Here is an 18,951-nt window from a genome sequence, read left to right as displayed (position 1 = left end):
CGATAGCTACAAAATGTTTATGCTGTCTCTTTTCAGAGAGGCACTAGACAGACTTTTTTTTTTTTTTAAATTGGAAATATCTTTATTCATATATCTTGATTTCAAAATATATATCTCTATATAATGTTGACTCACCAGGCTGCACAACTGACATTTGAAAAAAATACTTCAACTATAATACAGAAATACTGTATTATAATACAGGTCTTGTAATGCGGATTTGGAAGTTCACTCAAAACTAGGATTGTGACTTCAACTGATTAAATGATGTGCCCCTTTTTAAAGAGCAAGAGTGTTTGCCTTAATAATAGCATGTCAAATTCCATTTGATTACTTTGTTTCCTCAACTCAGCATAACATTTATTTTCTGTATTACTATAAGCAGTGACTGGAGATAGTAGGAGCTAATGTTTTGATTGAGGCTTATTTTGTTAATCCCCTGAAATGAAAGGTACAGCTTTTCATGTCAATTTAAGCGTGTGGAACTCCTGGAATCTTTTTTTTTTTTTTTTTTTTTTGTTGAAAGAGACGTCAGGCTTTATTTGAAACTTGGAATTAAACTTGGTGAAATTACTGTTCTTTCTCTCTCTCAAAAATTAAAGACTTGGGTATCTACATCTGATAAAGTTAGATGATTTCAGATTACCAGCTGTTACTGGGCATTTCCGTAAGTTTCTTGTTGTATCTGCCCGTCAACTGTGCCACAGTCTTAAGGTGTTGCTTTTACAAAATAAATGTTATTTCCCTTTCTATGGGCTGGCCAGAGTTTTCGGCGTTGAGCACTGTCTTTCTAACAAATCTGGAGTCCCTATACCTACAATCCCCATTGAGGTGGTTTCCTCCCATGATGGAGCGTGTAGTGTATCTGTCCTCAGAGCTGAAGGTGTTGAGATAAGCTTGACCATTTTCTGCTAGGCTTATATGTTGAGAATAACCAAACAAAGCATGTTCCCTTTAAACTCACCCTTCCACGCACAGTTTTAAGATGAAAGCTCCACTTTTTTACCCATTAATAGGGAAGGCTGGGTTATAAAGATAGTATATGGGAAGGGAAGGAAGGAAAACATGCTCATGTTTTATGTTTCCAGGAGGGTCTTTGCCTCAGTCTCCTAATGTTGCTCTTTCAAGTTTTCTAAACAAGAAAGACAAACATCCTTATACTGAACTTGGTGTTGTTCCTACAGTTGCTTAATATGCTGCAGCTCTGTGTAAGTGGTATTAACTTCCCAATAAACATTTCAAACAAATATCAAGAGAAACATACCCTTAAAAATTGAAGTGATTTACATGCATAGGTATATGTATGTAGAGAATAAGCAGAATATTTTTGGTTTCATAGTTTGCTGGAAGGCTAATAAGTATAGCAGTGTGTATGTAACTGTTGTTTGGGAAGTATGGCAATCACATAAGTTTACTGTTTCAACTCAAATAAGTAATGTGGTAACCTTGAAATGGTGAAGCAAAGAAATTAAAGCAACATCAAATTAAAACAATGTCAGTTCCACTTCTGGAGCAGAAGCTGCAGCAAATAAAGGGAGGAAAAGACAAAGCTTCTATGATTAATAATAATAATAAAAAATAATAACACTGTCCTACTCCAAAGTTAAAAATCTAAAGCAGTAATTAATGCCTTAACAGAATTAGCAAAAAATTATCAGAGACCCCCAGACTGAATATATATGAGTAAGATGCTAAAATACATCTTCTCTCCTGCTTGAACTGTAGAGAGGAAACTGTATCTCAAATAAAAATTGTGGGTCACCAAGACGAATTAGGGACAGTGTTTTCAATAGCATCATATTGTTAAAGATTAGCTGGTTAGCGTGAATTAGTTTGATAGTTTCCATCCTCATTTGTCCGTATTTAGAAATTGCTAATTGGATTTCTATGAGTTTAACTAAAACTACAGGGCTGATATAACTTTTTTTTTCCCCTCCTTCCTCTCTCCCCTGTTCCAGAGTTGGTTCCTTCAATTATGAGTAACATGCTGAACCCAGATGCTATTTTCTCAAACAACGAAATGAGCCTGTCAGATATTGAAATTTATGGGTTCGATTATGACTATACATTGGTCTTTTATTCTAAACATTTACACACACTGATCTTCAATGCTGCTCGAGATCTTCTTATTAATGAACATCGGGTAAGTAAAATTAATGGAATGACAAGGTTATGAATAAAGAGTATAATAATTTCTGAGAGGAGCGTAACTCGTCTTTTCATGCCTCAGTCCTACCTTGGCTTTCTTATAACACATTCTGTACAGCAGTGACATATGAAGCACATAAGTCCTGGATTATTTTCAGCTTCAACTTTGAGCAGAGCACAGTCTGATGTATGTTAAGGAATAGTTTTATTTGGTTTACTTCTTAATTTGGTAGTGGTGGTGTGTAATTTTTTTTTTTCTCCTGATTGTCAGTTATTGGAGTCACCCTAATAAATAAGATGGTTAGAAGTTACTGTTGCTCTGTTTTATGTATTGCTGTGAGTACAGTGATTAATTTCCATATGAAATTTTATTTTTTTTTTTAGCTGACTTCTTAGGTGTCCTTTGGTTGCACTGTGTGCTGGTGAGGTGGTCTGTGTGTGCCTGGCATTGCAGTTGCATGAGCTGAAGGGGCAGCATGTGCAGTGACGCTGTAATTGGAGGATGAATACAAGGGGGACCTAAATAAGTGTTCAGCTCAATAGTTCTCTAAGAAGGGAGCACTGCCCTGTTGCCTCACCAAGCAGCGTGTTTGCGTTGGTGACCAGCTGCCATTGAAGCAGCTTGGAGTTGGTTGCTCCAGAGTTTGAGGATGGGAGAAGTTTCTGTGTGTGAAGAACCAGCCCAGAGATGGGCGACTTGGGAAACTGACGGTGCTGCAGGGGAAAAGTTGGAAGAAAAGATGAACTGCAAGAGGCGAAGCTTACTGAACTATAGGATTTACTTGAAAATAAAAGACAAAAAGTCCACAGAGTAACTTAACTAATAAAACTGTTTGTTTACTTTATACAACCTAAATCTGAATTGGGTAGTGTTATTCTACTTTCGTATTTGAAGCTAAAGGTTAGGAGCTATGTATAAACATCTATAAATAACCCTGGAAGAACGAACAAAACTTCATGGGTGCTGCAAGCATACACAATTTGATCCTCTTAAGATTTTGGCATATCTTGGTAGCAATTTCTGTAGGATGTACAAATACACTTTATTAAAGCTATGTGGTTCTTGAGGGGAAAAAAAAAAGTTACTGTAAGAGTCAAGATTAATTCTTGTAGACAGAAATTCAAACGATGCTCTGTCTTTACTATTTGAATGAATTCAGGTAGTAATAACTTTCCAGTTTGTCTCGATTAAAATCTCTTGAGTTCTGGTAAAAAGTGCAAGTACTTTTTGAGACATCTTATAATCTCCTGTTGGAATTTATTGACAGATGACATTAATATGCTGTCTCTGTAGTTGCTTAATGTTTAACACTGTTAACGTTTTTCTTGCCTTTAACGTTAGAAAAAACTTCAAGATATTATTGTCCATTATGACTGTCACAGTCAACCTAAAAGATGGCCAATTTTGGTCATGGCAATGTAAGGTAATTAATCAGAAATTGTAAAATGCAATGCAGGAAGCAAGGAATTTTGAAGTGTGTCCAAGAGAATAAACGTCAATTTAATGCTAATCTTGGAGGTGGCAGCAGGTGTTGAATGTAAACTCTTAAGTTTTTCTTTCCTAATGTATGGGCCTTGTGCCACCTTATTTGGGCTGCTGTTTCAGTCCAGATATATGTATCCCTACCAAGAGTGGGGTAAGTAAACAGTGCAGTTTTTATCTTTTGTTTGTTTGGCTTGTAAGGAAGCTTTGGGTTGTGCGCCAAGGTAGGCTCAGTCATTTTCTTATATGTACTGGCATGCATCCAAAAGACAGCCTTCTAGTAGAATAAATTACAGTAGTAAAGTCAAGTATGCAGAAATTTTGAAGAAGTCAGAATGCTTTGGGGCACATGCAGTATATTGTGGTTTTTTTAATTGATCACAGTCTATATCCTCCCCTGCTATTTTCCCTTGCCTCTTCTGCTTCGTGTTCCCTGGCCAAATCTAGCCATCTTCCCAGCCTGTCTGTAAGCCTTTAATGGTGTTCTTCATTCAGATCAGTGACCTCTCCCGTGTTTTCTGGAAGGGGTAGGGATGTGATAATTTAGAATTTAGGTGAAAGTACTGTTGTCTTTAACTGTAGATGTCTGTGCTTCTGTACAGTCAGAGTCTTCAGTAGTTGTAGAGCAAGTTGTCTTCAGCATAGGTAAAAACTTTGTGGAGAAATTGTGGAAATTGTGATTTATTTATTTTTTATAAAGGTAGATATACCACTTCAACACGAAGCTTTAATCTTTTTTTTTTTTTCTTTCCCCAAAGTCTTGTAAACTAGCCTTATATATACGGAGACTGTTGTAGAAAAGGTCGGGAATGTGCCTCATATGCATTTGTCAAGTTCTGTGACTGCTGTAGCCTGTGGGAAGGAAATGAAGGATTGCCTTTCAGTTGGTTAATCAAAGAAATGATAGTTTCCTCAGGCCTTGTCAGAAATGACTGTGTAGCATTTTACCTTTTAAAAACAAATGAACAAAATCCTTAGCCCAAGGCACACTTGTAACATATAATTGTTTTGTGGCTAACCTGTGCTTAAAGCAGGACAAAATTGTGATTGACTGAAAATGGGCTTGTACTGAAAGATGTTAGAAACTCTCTAATAGGTGGTGGGAGTTACCTGTGGTATCTACGAAGAACCTGAGGAAAGAGTAGGTGACATAGACATCGAATTCACACGTGTTTCTAAACAACAACGTGTTACAAATTCTGCCCAGGGTCAGTAAAGTTGGGTCATTGTGGTGATATGAAGTGACTCACCATGACGGCATTTAATGCCCCACTTGCTTTCAGGATCTGATCTTTGTCACAGCCTTGTACCTTGGGGAAGGTGCCTGTTAGGGGAGCCTGGCTTCTGCAGGGAACATGAGCTGTTGTGAAGTCTCTTCTTCCTTCCTCTCCATCTGTGTTTGTTTGCAGTTCAACTTAAACACCTCTGGGGCCTACATTTCAAACTCAACAATCTAAGATCAAGAGTGTGATCCACAGCAAGGCAGTCCAAACAGATATCTGTGCTTTTATTTATTGAAAATGCCAAAGTGTTTGTTTTTTTTTTTTTTCCCCCCTGTTAATATTAATGTTGATGTATTACTTCTTGTTTCAATAGAAGTGAGCAGTAATGTTTAGGTATTGCTGTAAATTAGGGCATGTTCTTGAGTTTCTAGCTAGAAAGTTGAGTTGGAAACTGCATTCCTATAATCTGTTTAATGGGGAGACTTCACAATGCAAGGTAACACAGCTGTGAAACTTTAGGAAGCTAATAAAATTTAGTTTGTTTTCAAAGGTGCATGTATTAAAATGACTTTATGAACAAAACGATAATGTGCAAAGGTGATCAGAACAGAGTAACCTGGATGTCCACCTTTAGGTACCATGCTTGACTTAGGTTTAAAACAATGGCTTTGGATTTTGACAGAGTGTTTGACTTGTCTTGCACCGTACATATGTTCCTGCAGATCTAACCAACCTATCAAAAAGCTTCTTAGTGACTATTGAAAGTGAGAAGCCCTCTGATGAAAGCTTAAGCTCTGCAGAAACAAATTTTTTTTGCTTGTTTTTGTTATGAATTTAAAACCAAGTAATTGCTCTCTTTTCTTAGTATCCTGCAGAAATAAGAAAATATGATTACGATCCAAATTTTGCAATCAGAGGACTTCATTACGATGTGCACCGGGTATGTATAAATAACTTTGTAATGAATTGTGTAGTGCTGAGAACCTAGCCAAAGAAAATTACTTCCAACTTTTCATTCTGAATTGATGTGTAAGGATTTAGTTTGATATTTTTCTCTTTCATAGCCACCTTGATTTTATTATTTTTAAAATTGATCCCAAGTAGAAAATGTTTTGGCTGTTTTGTTCTCATAGTGGTTGGGGAAAGACAGTTTAGAGTGCAACAGAATAATCCTAAGCATGCATTTGCTAGTAGGAAAAGATATGTCTTTATGACTTAGCTCAGGTCACTGGACAATGTTTCCTTGGTGATATGGCAAGCCCTAGATAGAAGCCATTGACAAATTTTAGGAGCTATGAAGGCAGTTGAAGCAGAGGTGCTCAGGCATTCTTGAGACAGAAAGGTTATAGATAAAATTGCTTTGATCTTTATAACTTCATATCAAATAGTTGATGTGATTAAAAACTGATATATTTTTTTCCCCTGCAAGGCATTATTAATGAAGATTGATGCTTTTCATTATATTCAGCTGGGAACAGTTTATAGGTGGGTAAAATTATTTCCTATTTATTATAATGTATACTCTTATTTTTTGAGTTGCATTCATTCTTGTACGTCTTAAATTCATATCAAGAGCAGTGCCTTGACAAGCATGGAGGTGAATGAGCATTGCAGTCTTACTGGTAGGGGGTTTCTTTGCACCACTGTGTGTACACAGAGACCACGCACACACGTTTACTGATGGATACAGCCCAGCTGATTCCCAGTTCAGATCTGGGGAAGTTGGCAAGCTGGTTGGTCACATAGTGCGGACTTGCTTTGTTTCCAGCTGTTAAATTGTGCTGAAAGACATCTAAAAATATGCTGATGACTTCTCTGCTCCTGCTTTCCATGTAAATAATTATCACAGAGTGCCTGTTAGTGACTTTGTGGTTGTAGAGGCACTTGAGAGGTCTTGCTGTGTTTGCTTGGAGCTTTTAAGTGTGGATACATCAACAAAGTCATACTTGCAGAATGGAGCACAATTGCTTTGTGTCCACACAGCCTGACACTTTCTGGGCTTACGGAGTTGAGGTAAAGCTGGCAATCTCTGTGCTGTGCTTTGTTACATGACACAGATCTTTGACAGGAGGGTTGTTAGTATGTCTCAGCTTGCTGTAATGAAGCAGTACGCATTTGACTGACAGGAACACCACACTTGGTACCCACTTTTTAATTAAACAAGAAACCTCAGCGCCTATCTTAATGTTGTCGAACAAAAAGTTTTCTTTTGGGGCCAAAAGATAATGCAGCCTTCAAGTGATTTACTGTGGGGGAACTGTACATGATGATGTCCTCATTACTACTTTTTGTCTGCCAGTTCAGCAGATATGTAGGTGATTCAGCTGCAGTCATTGATCTGTTCTTTTATGAATTAGTCTGAGATGCCCTTTGGGAGAGGGCAGAGGAAGGGAAGGAAAATGGAAGAGGAAATGAGGTGGCATGGTCCAGCATTAAGCTCATACTGTCAACACAGTAGCTATCTAAAGCTGCAAAACCAATGTGTTCTGTACATAACATCGGAGTGAAACTTTATACCATTTACTTGTGTGTTTTATACATGCTAATGTAGAATAATTATTGTATGTGTCAACTGACAAAACATATTCCTGTGGTTTTCAAAGGAATCTCTTACGCAGGGCTAGGAGGGAACCAGAAAACTCCATGTGAAGATTGCTAATGGGAAGATTATTTTAAAAAGGCTGTCACACTTTTATGTTTTTCTCTGTGAAAAATGTTGGTTTGCTAGGTGAAGTAATCAAAGCTACATTTATCTGTAGAAGCATACAGTAGAAGTGTTAGGATTGATATGAATGGAAACTTGTATGTGTGAGAGCACTAGAAGAAATGTTGATAGAAGGGACAAAAAGATGTCACGTGTTGGTGGTGCCTGGGTCAGTTGGTCATTAGGATACCATCACACCTGCATGCTGTTTCTCCAAACACCTGTATGGGGAGGGAGAGGGCAAAAAAGGGACTGAAGGCTTTGAGAGATGATGTGAGGAAGAACAATGGTATAACTGGAGCTGTGTATTGACAAATGGGTGGTGAATCCGTTGGCAGTGTTGCCTTACAACTAGGAGTGGGACAGAGTGAAGAGGCAGAAGATATATAAACAGAACATGATGACTGGTCAACAAAACTAGAGAGGTGTTGAAATTTGTTGAAGAGATGGTGTCCCTTGTTCTTTGCATCACCCAAAGTAATTCTGGGCAGAGTGTTAGGTCGCACATCTTGATACTTGTGAGTGTGAGAGTGAAAGCCACCATTTCACTCAATACTTCCTCTTGATTTTGATAAAATAAGATTACCTTTCTCTTCTCTACCAACGCTGAGCTTTGCTGTCAGTTGGTGTGTATCTGTAGCTCTCAGTGTTGACCTTCTATAGGTTCTGTATGTGTGTAGGTCAATCACAGAGCTGAAGGTAGCATGCCTTGCCCAAGCATACAGCCTCATTTGCACTGGGAGGTGTAAGCAGTCCTGGTTACTTTCTAACAATGTCCCATCTGAGAGCAGTGGTGGGAGCACTGCTGTAGGTGAACTGTGCTGCTTTCAGTGCCCTCTGTCGGTGGTGTCAGCAGAATAAAATAAACTGCTGTTACACGGCTGAGCTGTGAACTAGGGCAAAACTGAGTCTTCTGGTGAAACTAATCTACAGCTTTGCCTGCACAGTCATCTCTCCTCTCTGGATTTCATGTATGTCTGTTGCCCTATCCTATGGGAGCACCCCTCCTATGAAGAAATACTGAGAGTGTTGGGTTTGTTCAGCCTGGAGAAGAGAAGGCTATGTGAGACCTTTCTGTGGCCCTTCAATACATAAAGGGGGCCTCTATAAAGAGAGATGGGGACAGACTTTTTAGCAGGGTCTGTTTTGACAGGACAAGGGGTAATGGTTTTAAACTAAAAAGGGGTAGATTTAGATAGAATTTAGATAGAAGGAAGAAATTTTTTACAATGAGGGTGGTGAAACACTGGTGCAGGTTGCCTAGAGAGCTGGTATGTGCCCCATCCCTGGAAACATTCAAGGTCAGGCTGGACAGGGCTCTGAGCAACCTGATCTAGTTGAAGATGTCCCTGCTCATTACAGACCTTTGAAGATCCCTTCCAACCCAAAACATTCTGTGATTCTGTGATCTGGTTTTCATTTGTGTTTTTCAGTCTAGAGCAAAACCTTAACACTTCTGTGTCCTCTGGTGAGGATGTTTGCATGCCTGTGGTTGTTTAGATCCTTTACAATGCTGTAAACATTCAAATCTAAACCATGCCTTTAATGTCTTAATAGCTGATAAAGAAACTCTAAGGAGAGATGATGTTACTTTCCTCTCCATTTGTTGTTATATTTTTATATTTTAATGACTTGACAACAGTCCTTTAATCTTAAATTTTGGGAAATGGAACTGTTGATATATTTTAAAAGAAGTTCTTATTTAGTTAAAGGTTGTTTTTTTTCTTTCTCTTGAATCTTCAAGGTCATGCTGCAGAATAATCTGGTTTGAACACTATCACATCATCAGTGTTGTATGAAAGAAAGACAGAGTGAGGAATTACTTTATGTCAAGAAACTGGAACCTCCGACTATTTCTTTTATAAACCCTTGAGGCATAATTTCAGTGGAGACTAATTAGCTCTATTCCTGTAATAAGGACTTAAAATTGGAATGTGCTCTGTGTGCATTAGCCTGTTAAAATGTTACTTGTTCTGTAAGGAACAATGCTGTTTAACTTAAAGGCTAAAGTGTTCCTATGACATTATTAATATTTTACTAAGCTCCAGATCTAAATATTAATCTGTCAGACTTTCATTTGATGAGTACCTGAAAATTTTGTTTTGACTTTTGAACTAAAGCTAATGTTGTTTTCCAGAGGCCTCAGTGTTGTCCCAGATGAAGAAGTCATTGCAATGTATGATGGTTCCCATGTCCCTTTAGAACAAATGAGTGACTTTTATGGAAAGGTAACACCAAAAACTGCTCCTTAAAATGGATTTTTTTTTTAATTATTTTTTTTCTGTGTGGGGATGGTGCTGTTTGCATTTTGTCCTTCTTACTAGCAGTTATATTTTCTCAATACTTGATTGACTTACAGTGCTGGTTGTAGAGTTTACCCTCTGAAGTTACAAATATCTTTTCTTACTTTGCTTGCTGTAGCAGCTTCTTGCGCTGTTCCCTTACACAGTCATACAGGCAAAGAAGTGGAACATAGTAAAATCAAGTGACTTGCTCACTGGTGCACAGGAAATCTGATAAAGGCTGGGAAATGAACCGCATCTGGTGCCTTACCCTGGCTAGGTACTTCTTCCTGGTGGTCTAATGGCTTAGCTGATACAGCAACAAGGAAATTTATGGAGACATCTCTTCCGTACACGCTGGCAGAGTGACATTAGAAGATGAATGATAAAAGACAAATATTTTAAGTTTAGGGAAGGTTGATCTTCTTTCTGCTAGGTTCCTTCCTGTTTCCCAAACAAAGAACAGTGCTGTCTTTTCAATAAAAATGAAGTTTATTTTACTCTTTTACTTGTGGATGTTAATTCCATGTTGACATAAAAGGCCCTTCTTTATGGTGTGGAGCATTTTGTTGTTCTCACACCTGTTCTTATTTTAAGAAGCTGAACTTAGAATTCCCAAATCTGGTCTGTGCAGCAGTTCCAAGTATTGCTCTGGCATTCCCTCTGGGATTCCTTGGTCTCTGCAGGTGTGTGCTTCCTTTGATCTTGGAAAGGATAGTGACAGGACAAGAGGCTGTGGGCACAAAGTGAAACCCAGGGTTTTTTTTCTGAACACTTTGAAATGCCTCCTGTACCTTGAGGGTGACTGAGCACTGGCAGAGGTTGGTTGCCCAGGAAGGTTGTGGAGTGTCCATCCTTGAAGATTCAGCAGCTGTCTGGACAAGGTCCTGGGCAATTGGCTTTAGGTGGTCCTGCTTGAGTAGGTGGGTTGGACAAGATGACCTTCAGAGGCCCCTTCCAACCTCAACCGTTCTGTGCTGCTGTGATCTTGACCAGCGTGCTGTCCTGAGCTGGTTGCTTTAGCTTTCTTCTTGAGAATTATTTGATTTTATTTGCTCTTGTATAATGAGATTCTCTACTTTTGTGAAACTAAACTATAGTTACAGCTTTTGCAGACTAGAAAGCTCTTCACCTTAACATTGTCCTCTTAACATTGTTACTAAATGTTATTGTAGATTCTTATGGCTTTTCATTATCTCTTTTCAAGGAGGTAAAATGTTTTGCAGTCCTAATTAGTATTCCACTTATTAAAAAAACAAACATAAAACCCTAAACAAAACAACAACCACCAAAACCCTAAATGACCCCAAAAATAACAAACACCCCCAACCCCTATACCTGGTGCCTCTTATTTATAGAAGTGCAGACTTTCAGCGAAGACCTCTAAGTTCTTCTCATGACGTTTATTTTAGCTGAGGTCTGTTTTTTACAAGTTTGTTAATTAAAATAGTGCTCTTAAGAGTAATGAGTCACGATTAATTCTTAAAATAAAGCCAGCACTTCTGTTGGAGTGATTTTATTAGGGTCTGTTAGTTCAAAAAGAATCTAAAGCAATGTGAACAGTAATGGCAAAAACTGAATGACTGCAACTGGGCTGAGGTGTTTATATGGAATGGATGAAAGTGTTCTAATCTGAGAAATGCCTGAGCTTTTTTTTTTTTTTTCCCTTTCCATCCCTCTAGAGCTCACAAGGAAATACAATGAAGCAATTCATGGATATATTTTCCTTGCCAGAAATGACACTCCTTTCTTGTGTGAATGAATATTTTCTGAAAAACAACATAGACTATGAGCCTGTTCATCTGTACAAAGATGTCAAGGTAATAGCTTGGAAGATTTAGGGAAACCTCTACATGCGTTTTAGGAAACTTTTGACTTCCAGAATAATTTTCCTGTCTGCCTGTGGTTACGTAAGAGTCAGAAGGCTAGTTCTTCTGTCTTCTGCTGAAGTATTTCTACGAACTTCTGTCCTGCTCAATATTACCAACATTTGGAAGCCTTATAGTGGCACTTTTTGAGAATTTTTAGGACATATCCCATGTAACTACTAAAATGGCACTAACACTGTCCTAAACAAAGCTGTCTGGTACAAAGCTGGCTCAGGGGAGCTGCCAAAATGCCTTCAGAGCGCCTTATGAGTACTTTGCTTAAGCATTTAGCTTCTTTCATCTGCTCATAAATTTCTTCTTTTAAATAACCATGGTATTTGTGAGTGATCATAATCTAAAATGTCTGACTTAAAACTTTTTTTTTCCCCCAAGAGGAAAGGAATGTGTTCTGCTCCAAAGGTCATTGGAAACCTGTGATGACTGCTTTTGCAGAGAGTTTTTACCCCACTTCACCCTTTTACGGTCGTTATGTAAAACAACCCTTGTGCTATACAGTTTTGTACCTCCTTAAAGTATGAAGTTCATTTCTTGGAGGACAGGCTTACTCTGTGTAGTGGTGACATATAGACATATATATAAAATGAACATCCCATCTGTAAAGTTGAAAGTGTACTTCAAAGAAAGGAATTGTTCTAAAAAAAAAAAATTACTACTGCTATGCAATGAGCACAGTTTTTATACTTGAAAAGATTTCTCAGTTCTTTGGTGCGCTTTTGCTTTCCCGACAGGATTCAATCAGGGATGTCCACATCAAAGGAATAATGTACAGAGCAATTGAAGCAGATATTGGTAAGTACTAATGGGATCATCTGTCAAACTGTGTGTTCTTTTTTTACAAGTTCCAAATTTTAAAGCTTGAAAAAGTTATTTCTACCTGTCTGAGGTGCCCTTCCTAAGTAAGTATAACCTCATGTTCTGAACCCTTGGTTGAATCCAGAGAAAATTCTCATTAAAAACTTTTTCAGTTAATATTGTATTTTCCCCAATTCTCACAGAGAAATACATCTGCTATGCCGAACAAACTCGTGCGGTGTTGGCAAAGCTGGCTGATCATGGCAAGAAGATGTTTCTCATCACAAATAGTCCCAGCAGCTTTGTGTAAGTGAACACTTGTTTGTTATTCAACTATGTATTTTTAAAGGATGGGGAAGATGAAGTTCTTGAATGTCATTCTTTATGTTGCCTAGATAACTGCACTTGTGTTCTGCTTCGCTGTTAATATCCCTCTGTCCTTTTTAGGGACAAAGGCATGAAGTTCATAGTTGGCAAAGACTGGAGGGATCTCTTTGATGTGGTCATTGTACAGGCTGATAAGCCAAACTTTTTCAATGATAAGCGAAGGTGGGTGTTTAGTAAGAATGATTCAAGCAGCTTTTTTTTTCATATGGGGCTATAGAGTGTGTTATGAAGTACTTTAATTGGGATGCAATGTAAAATTAAATGGTATTTGAAATCTTTTTTAAGGTCATTACAGAATGCAACAACATCCAATTCTGAAGTCTGTATATTTATCATTTCTTACCAAAGAAAGTTCCAGTAGCTATTACAAGTCTGCTGGATTGAGTTAAGGTCACAGAGGTTGTTTTTAACATCTTAGCTTGTAAATTCAAGTGTGTTCCTTTTCTAATATACGTGAGAAATTTTGGTGCCTTTCAGTATCAGCCCCTTATCTGGAAATGTCTTTTTCGTTGCTTCTGGTTTAGTCACATGTATTTAAAGGGAAGACTGCCTGACAGACTGCAGTATTTGGATTAGTTGTTCAGTTAAGCACATTTGTAATGCATATGCATGACATTTACGCTTGAAAAAGACCTATTCCTTTACATGTACGTATGATTTGAAAGTGAGATAGAGGGAGATAGGGACTTTTCCCCTTTTTTTTCCATTTAATTTTAAAAAACTTTGCTGTATATCTTGTCCTCAGTCCAATGCCCTCATCTTCTTTAGTTTTTCAGTTGTACAAAATGAGATATTTGGCAAGATTTTTACGCATCTTCACTTTTTCTGTGTTCTATCCTTAATAGCAGACAGTTCACACTGTTTCTTTGTCTGGAATCCCTGACGTAATTCTCAGTTGTCCTCAAAGTCTGTTATAAATGTTATAGGGGTACTGGATAGATACATTGCATTTCACTGGCTAAAGCAGAAGTTGTGGAGGTTTGCTTTTTCTGTCTATTACAAAAGGTACAGATGTTAGAGAGCATGTTTTCCTTTTGGAAGATGAATCCTTTTGATATTAAAACGTAAATCTCCTTCTAAAAAGTGAAAGAATTTCTACAGCAATGTAGCAATTGTATATAATTCTATTCTAGACCGTTTCGGAAGGTGAATGAAAGGGGAGTATTGCTATGGGACAAAATCCACAAGCTGCAGAAAGGTCAGATTTACAAACAGGTATGCTTTCCATAAACTTTCAGTTCAAATTGAATACCTATTTCCTAAAATCCCATGCTTCTGTAGATATCATAAATGATTCTAAAAAGTAGCTATGTTCTTTAAGAGTTATTTTAGTGATTGAAACAGTGCAAGTTCATTGTTGGTTTTGAATGTCTGCAGTTAACTAGCCTCTTGAAGTGGTAGCATTACTGAAATCACCTGTAAATCACCTGTTTGGGATTCATGACCTGTAAACTGAGGACACTATACTTGATATGAAAATATTTTTAAGGGTGCACTAAATTCCTTTCTCATGCCTGTGAAGGTGCAGGCTGCTGGCCACTACAATGGATGTGTTGTTTTTCCCCAGGGCAACTTGTATGAATTTCTGAAGCTTACTGGATGGAGGGGCTCCAAGGTTCTCTACTTCGGCGATCACATTTACAGTGACTTGGCAGTAAGTAATTTACTTTTACAAAATAAGAAAAAAGACAAGGCTTTTTGTTAGTCCTCCTCTCTTCCTCTGTAGTTATTCAGTATAACACACTTTCATTTGAGGTTTCTAAATACAACAAATCTTGAGTTGGTAGTGAAGCCATATTGCTTTTCTTGCAGTGCTGAAAACTGATGCTGTAAAAAGCCAGCCATATTTTCCACCTGACTTAGCTTGTTTACAAACTGTGCTGTGTGAGCTTGTATTCTTGATCCAGACGCTGATTGTGTCAGTTGTAACAGAGTAAACACAGATATCCAGACATACAGGATGTGGCTGATTTTGATGACCTTTATTACCAAGTGTAATAAGAACTGAATGCAGGGGTGCAAACATTTTTGCCCCAATCTGCTTTTAAAAAGAAAAGTAATTTTGGTGCTTCAGAAGACTGGGAACCAAAGGAAGGAGGGTGCCATTCTGCTCTTCTCTGGCAGAATAGATGAGAGAGCACAGGCAGCAGCTACCTCATCCTGTGCTTGTCAGGAAGAGCTTGATTAGCTGGGGTCCCTACAGGACCTTTTTGTCAGCTGAATGTATGGGTAAACACCACAAATCCAACACATGGTTTCTTCCAGATACTTGTGATAGCAGCAGAGGTCTCTCTCGCCTACAAGAGGAATTTCCTGCTGCTTGTTTTAAACCTAATGAATTGGTGCTTAATTGCAAGTGCTTATGTGTTCTTTATCACTCTTTAGAAATGGGGGCTTTGAAGCTTACTCTGAAATTCTGTTGCGTAGTGGCACAGTTAAGTCCTCTGTTCAGTATTTCTGCTTCATACATAAGAAGCAATTAAATTAGTTCCTCTTTGGTGTAAACAGTGGTCAAATAGTTCAGTTCTTTTAAGTAGTTGTTCTTAAGACTAATACTTGTATTTTGTAATTCTTGGTGAATAGGATTTGACCCTGAAGCATGGCTGGCGCACTGGTGCAATTATTCCAGAGCTGCGATCAGAGATTAAAATCATGAACACAGAGAAGTACATTCAAACCATGACCTGGCTGCAAACCTTGACAGGATTACTGGAGCATATGCAGGTTTGTTCTGTGTGTGTGTAATCGGCTCTGTACAGCAGAAGGGATCCAGACAAGTTTCTAAATGCTGGACATTGACATTGCAAGTGCTTTCTGTCTCATTAAAGTTCACCAATTTGACTGTAGATAAATAAATGCAGTTTTTTGTGTGGCAAATTCCTGAGATTTTTCTTAAAATCTTGTCCCCTTCCTCCGCTGGAATCCAGCCTTGATCGATTCCTGGTTTTGGTTGTTTAAAATGTATGTGGATAAGTTCTGTATACTTTGAAGCATTACTCTTGTCCTGTTGGCTGATAGGGGTTTATTAATGGAAAGGCTTATTTGCAAGGGCATCCTTAGATTACCTGTTATCCATTCTTTACATTCCAGGTTCACCGTGATCCTGATTCACAAATGATTTTAGAAGAATGGAAGAAGGAAAGGAAAGTAATGAGGTAAGACACAGGAGATGAAGAGTTTGCTATATGCTTCATGGTAGCCAAGTATTATATGTGATGTCTTCCACAGTTTTTTTCAGAACTTCTCTCCGTTCCTGATTTCTGTTCCCTGGTAGTTACAGATCTTCTAAAATTAGCTGTGTAAAACAATATTCTGCCTGACACCTCCTGACCCTTCATTCATATGAACCCCTTTTCTTAGTTCCCCTTCTTTGGAACGGATGTTAGATGAAAGGGTAACATCGTATCAAGTATGTCTGCTTCTTATCTCAGTTCTCTTGTCCCTCTATTTTCAGCTGTCACTGTTGCTATTGATTACACAGCTTCTGCATGATCTAAAAATGTGTTTCTGTATCAAGACTTAAGTGACTTAATCAATTTTTTTAGATGATTTCTTCAGATTATGTACAAACCATTTTAAAATATGCAGAAACTGACTCAGCAGTGGACTCATCACACAGATAGGTAGTAGGGCTAATACTGCTAAAAATCTACTATCACGAAGGAGCTATCACTAAATGCAGGGTATGTGAAGTGCACAGTTGGTAAGGCCAGCAGCTGTACCACCAGCAGCCTTCCCCAGATATGGAAGTAAATGAAATGGGAATGATACTTGGTATTTGACAGTGAGTAATAACAGAAGTTAATTTCAAGATGTGTTTAAGCTTTTTATGTACATCTAGCAAAATCTTTTCACTTTTGAAAAAGTCTTTTATCTTTCGGACAAGTGGATGTCATTAGGATTTAGATGAAGGGAAAAGTCTTCTTTCTCAAGCTTTCCTTTCTAGAGAGTGTGATGTCACGTTTCTGAAGTCAGGAACAATTTATAGCTGATTTTAGCAGGAGAGGTATGAGGCTCTTCTGTTCACTACTGTGATTGCTAGATCTGGGCTACATATGTGCAAGAGGTGCAAGAATTTGTGGCCCATTTAAGCTTTTTGAGGTGCAATGGCAAGACAATAATGCATGGGACAGATTATAGGAATTGCTTGCTTCAGGTTCTGGATGCTAGTGGGTAAAGAGATGTATGCAAGTACACTTCATTTTCTTGATTTTCTTTTTTTTTTGGGGGGACAGGGAGATGAACAGGAATTTCTTCAATGCACAGTTTGGAAGCTTATTCAGAACTGATGAGAATCCAACTTATTTCCTAAGGCGCCTCTCTAGATTTGCGGATATCTACATGGCATCACTGAGTTGTCTCTTGAACTATGATCCTGATTACACGTTTTATCCAAGGAGGACTCCTTTGCAGCATGAACTTCCTGGCTGGTCAGACCAGCTATGCACTGGTACATTCAGAATACCTTTCCTACAAGAGACAGTTCAGATCAAATAAGCACTTGGCAGCTAAATGGGCAAATATACGTTCAAGAAAAAAAAGTATTTTATTTAAGTCACTTAAATCTGTTATTTTAATTTAGCTATAATTCATATTTGTTCTCGTAAGCATTGTACCCATTTTCTCCTTTCCTGCTTGGAGATGTGAAAACTCCTCTTATAGACAGAAGAAGTGATGGACTGCCAAAATAGCAATGAACTGGGAGGGAGAGCACATTTGAGGAGGACTGGTGGTGTTCTGGGGTGGTTGCTTTTGTTTGATTATTGGAAATTTTGATCTGCAGCCTCGTGGCTTACAAAGAAATACTTGTACTTTCTGCTCTGGCCACATTCAGCGCTCCAGATGGAGCCTGTAGTGGATCTTGGCACTGAAAAACTTCAAGCCAGTATTAGTGAATCAGTAGTACACGGTTAGTGGGTGGTTCATGGTGAGACTGTGAAGGGTGGTGTAGGCATTCTAATTTCCTTGCTGCCATGGCTGGAGCCTGACCTGTACCCAAGGTAACTGCCGAGGTGTCGGCGAGGCACTGCTGTGCTGCTGGGCTCCTACTCCTCTCTGTGCAGTGTCTGTTCTTCCAATGTCTGTGCTTGGCTGTAGGTGGACCTAAGCCTAAAACTGAAGAAGACAGTAATTTGGGCTGCTTCAGCTTCCTTTTGTTAGCTTTCAGACACCTTTCTTTTTTAAGTTTCAAAACACCTTAAATATCCACTCTCTAATAATAAAGCCATTTCAAGGGGTCTTACATTTTGCATTTCCAAGTGGAGACAGATCTCTGTCAGGCTTTAAGTTGATCTTAAATGCTGCTTTTAAAAATTAAGTGTCTTACAGTTGTATGCAGTGTAGTTTTGCTGTTCCCTAGGAGAGAATGTATTTCATATAGCCTTCAGTAACGGACTTCTGCGGTCAAAAGTAAACACGCACAATGGGCAAATGAGTTACAAGAATAATTAAGAAATGAGAACATGAAAACCAGAGTTTTCCGATAATACTTTTTTAGCTCGAGCCCTGAAAGCTGAGCTGGGGCTAGTCAACAGCTTGCATCAAGTGAAGAAAATGTTAGTGGTGCAGATTAGAAGTTTTATTGAATTCCTGAAATTGCAGGTAATGTATGAGCACAAACTCTGGGCAGCATATATATTCCAAAGATCTGAGCAGAAAAAAAAATGTCTATTTTGCACAAGGAAAACATTTGTAGATGTGTTTCCTCAAACAGGCACTTTATAGAGCTCTGCTATGTAGATGTTTTTCAGCAAGGATGCTTTCCTTTCTCTGCATCCAAATGCAACTTTTTTTTTTTTTAACTGGTGCTTCCCATCCCAGACATTTTAGAAGGCATAATATGATTTAATGCTTTTCAAATTTTAGTTAAAGGCTCTGTTTTTAAAAGCATATAATTAACAAAATACATAGCATTTGGTATTATTCACTTCATTTTGGGATATCTTTTGCTTCCTACCATGATTGTCAGCTAAACTTTTGATGACCAAAAGTTTTATTTCTTTTATTTCTAACCTGTCTGTATTACGTGCAAGTACCTATATTG

General features: G+C 38.2%; 1 protein-coding gene across 1 annotated transcript; it reads left to right on the top strand.

The window, feature by feature from the left end:
• Positions 1 to 1,966: 1,966 nt before the first annotated feature.
• On the top strand, positions 1,967 to 17,405 carry NT5DC3 (5'-nucleotidase domain containing 3). The gene is made up of 13 exons (XM_008938191.1): positions 1,967 to 2,143; positions 5,720 to 5,794; positions 6,284 to 6,339; positions 9,696 to 9,786; positions 11,523 to 11,660; positions 12,458 to 12,518; positions 12,725 to 12,827; positions 12,969 to 13,070; positions 14,042 to 14,123; positions 14,476 to 14,562; positions 15,492 to 15,632; positions 15,999 to 16,063; positions 17,144 to 17,405. The coding sequence occupies exons 1-13, from the start codon at positions 1,976 to 1,978 to the stop codon at positions 17,403 to 17,405; spliced, it is 1,431 nt and encodes a 476-aa protein (XP_008936439.1). The 5' UTR covers positions 1,967 to 1,975.
• The last annotated feature ends 1,546 nt before the right edge of the window (positions 17,406 to 18,951 follow it).

Source organism: Merops nubicus, unplaced genomic scaffold (assembly GCF_000691845.1).
Source record: "Merops nubicus isolate BGI_N331 unplaced genomic scaffold, ASM69184v1 scaffold2534, whole genome shotgun sequence".
Classification (NCBI taxonomy): domain Eukaryota; kingdom Metazoa; phylum Chordata; class Aves; order Coraciiformes; family Meropidae; genus Merops; species Merops nubicus.
The sequence above is the reverse complement of the archived record's forward strand: the minus strand, read 5'-3'. Positions and strand labels throughout refer to the sequence as shown.

What these genes read in the sequence shown, in the direction of transcription:
- NT5DC3 (XM_008938191.1), top strand. Translation starts at nt 1,976, where the DNA reads ATGAGTAACATGCTGAACCCAGATGCTATTTTCTCAAACAACGAAATG. An exon ending in TTCATTACGATGTGCACCGG is followed by an intron (nt 5,795 to 6,283) that starts GTATGTATAAAT and finishes TTCCCCTGCAAG; the next exon opens with GCATTATTAATGAAGATTGA. An exon ending in AGCAATTGAAGCAGATATTG is followed by an intron (nt 12,519 to 12,724) that starts GTAAGTACTAAT and finishes CAATTCTCACAG; the next exon opens with AGAAATACATCTGCTATGCC.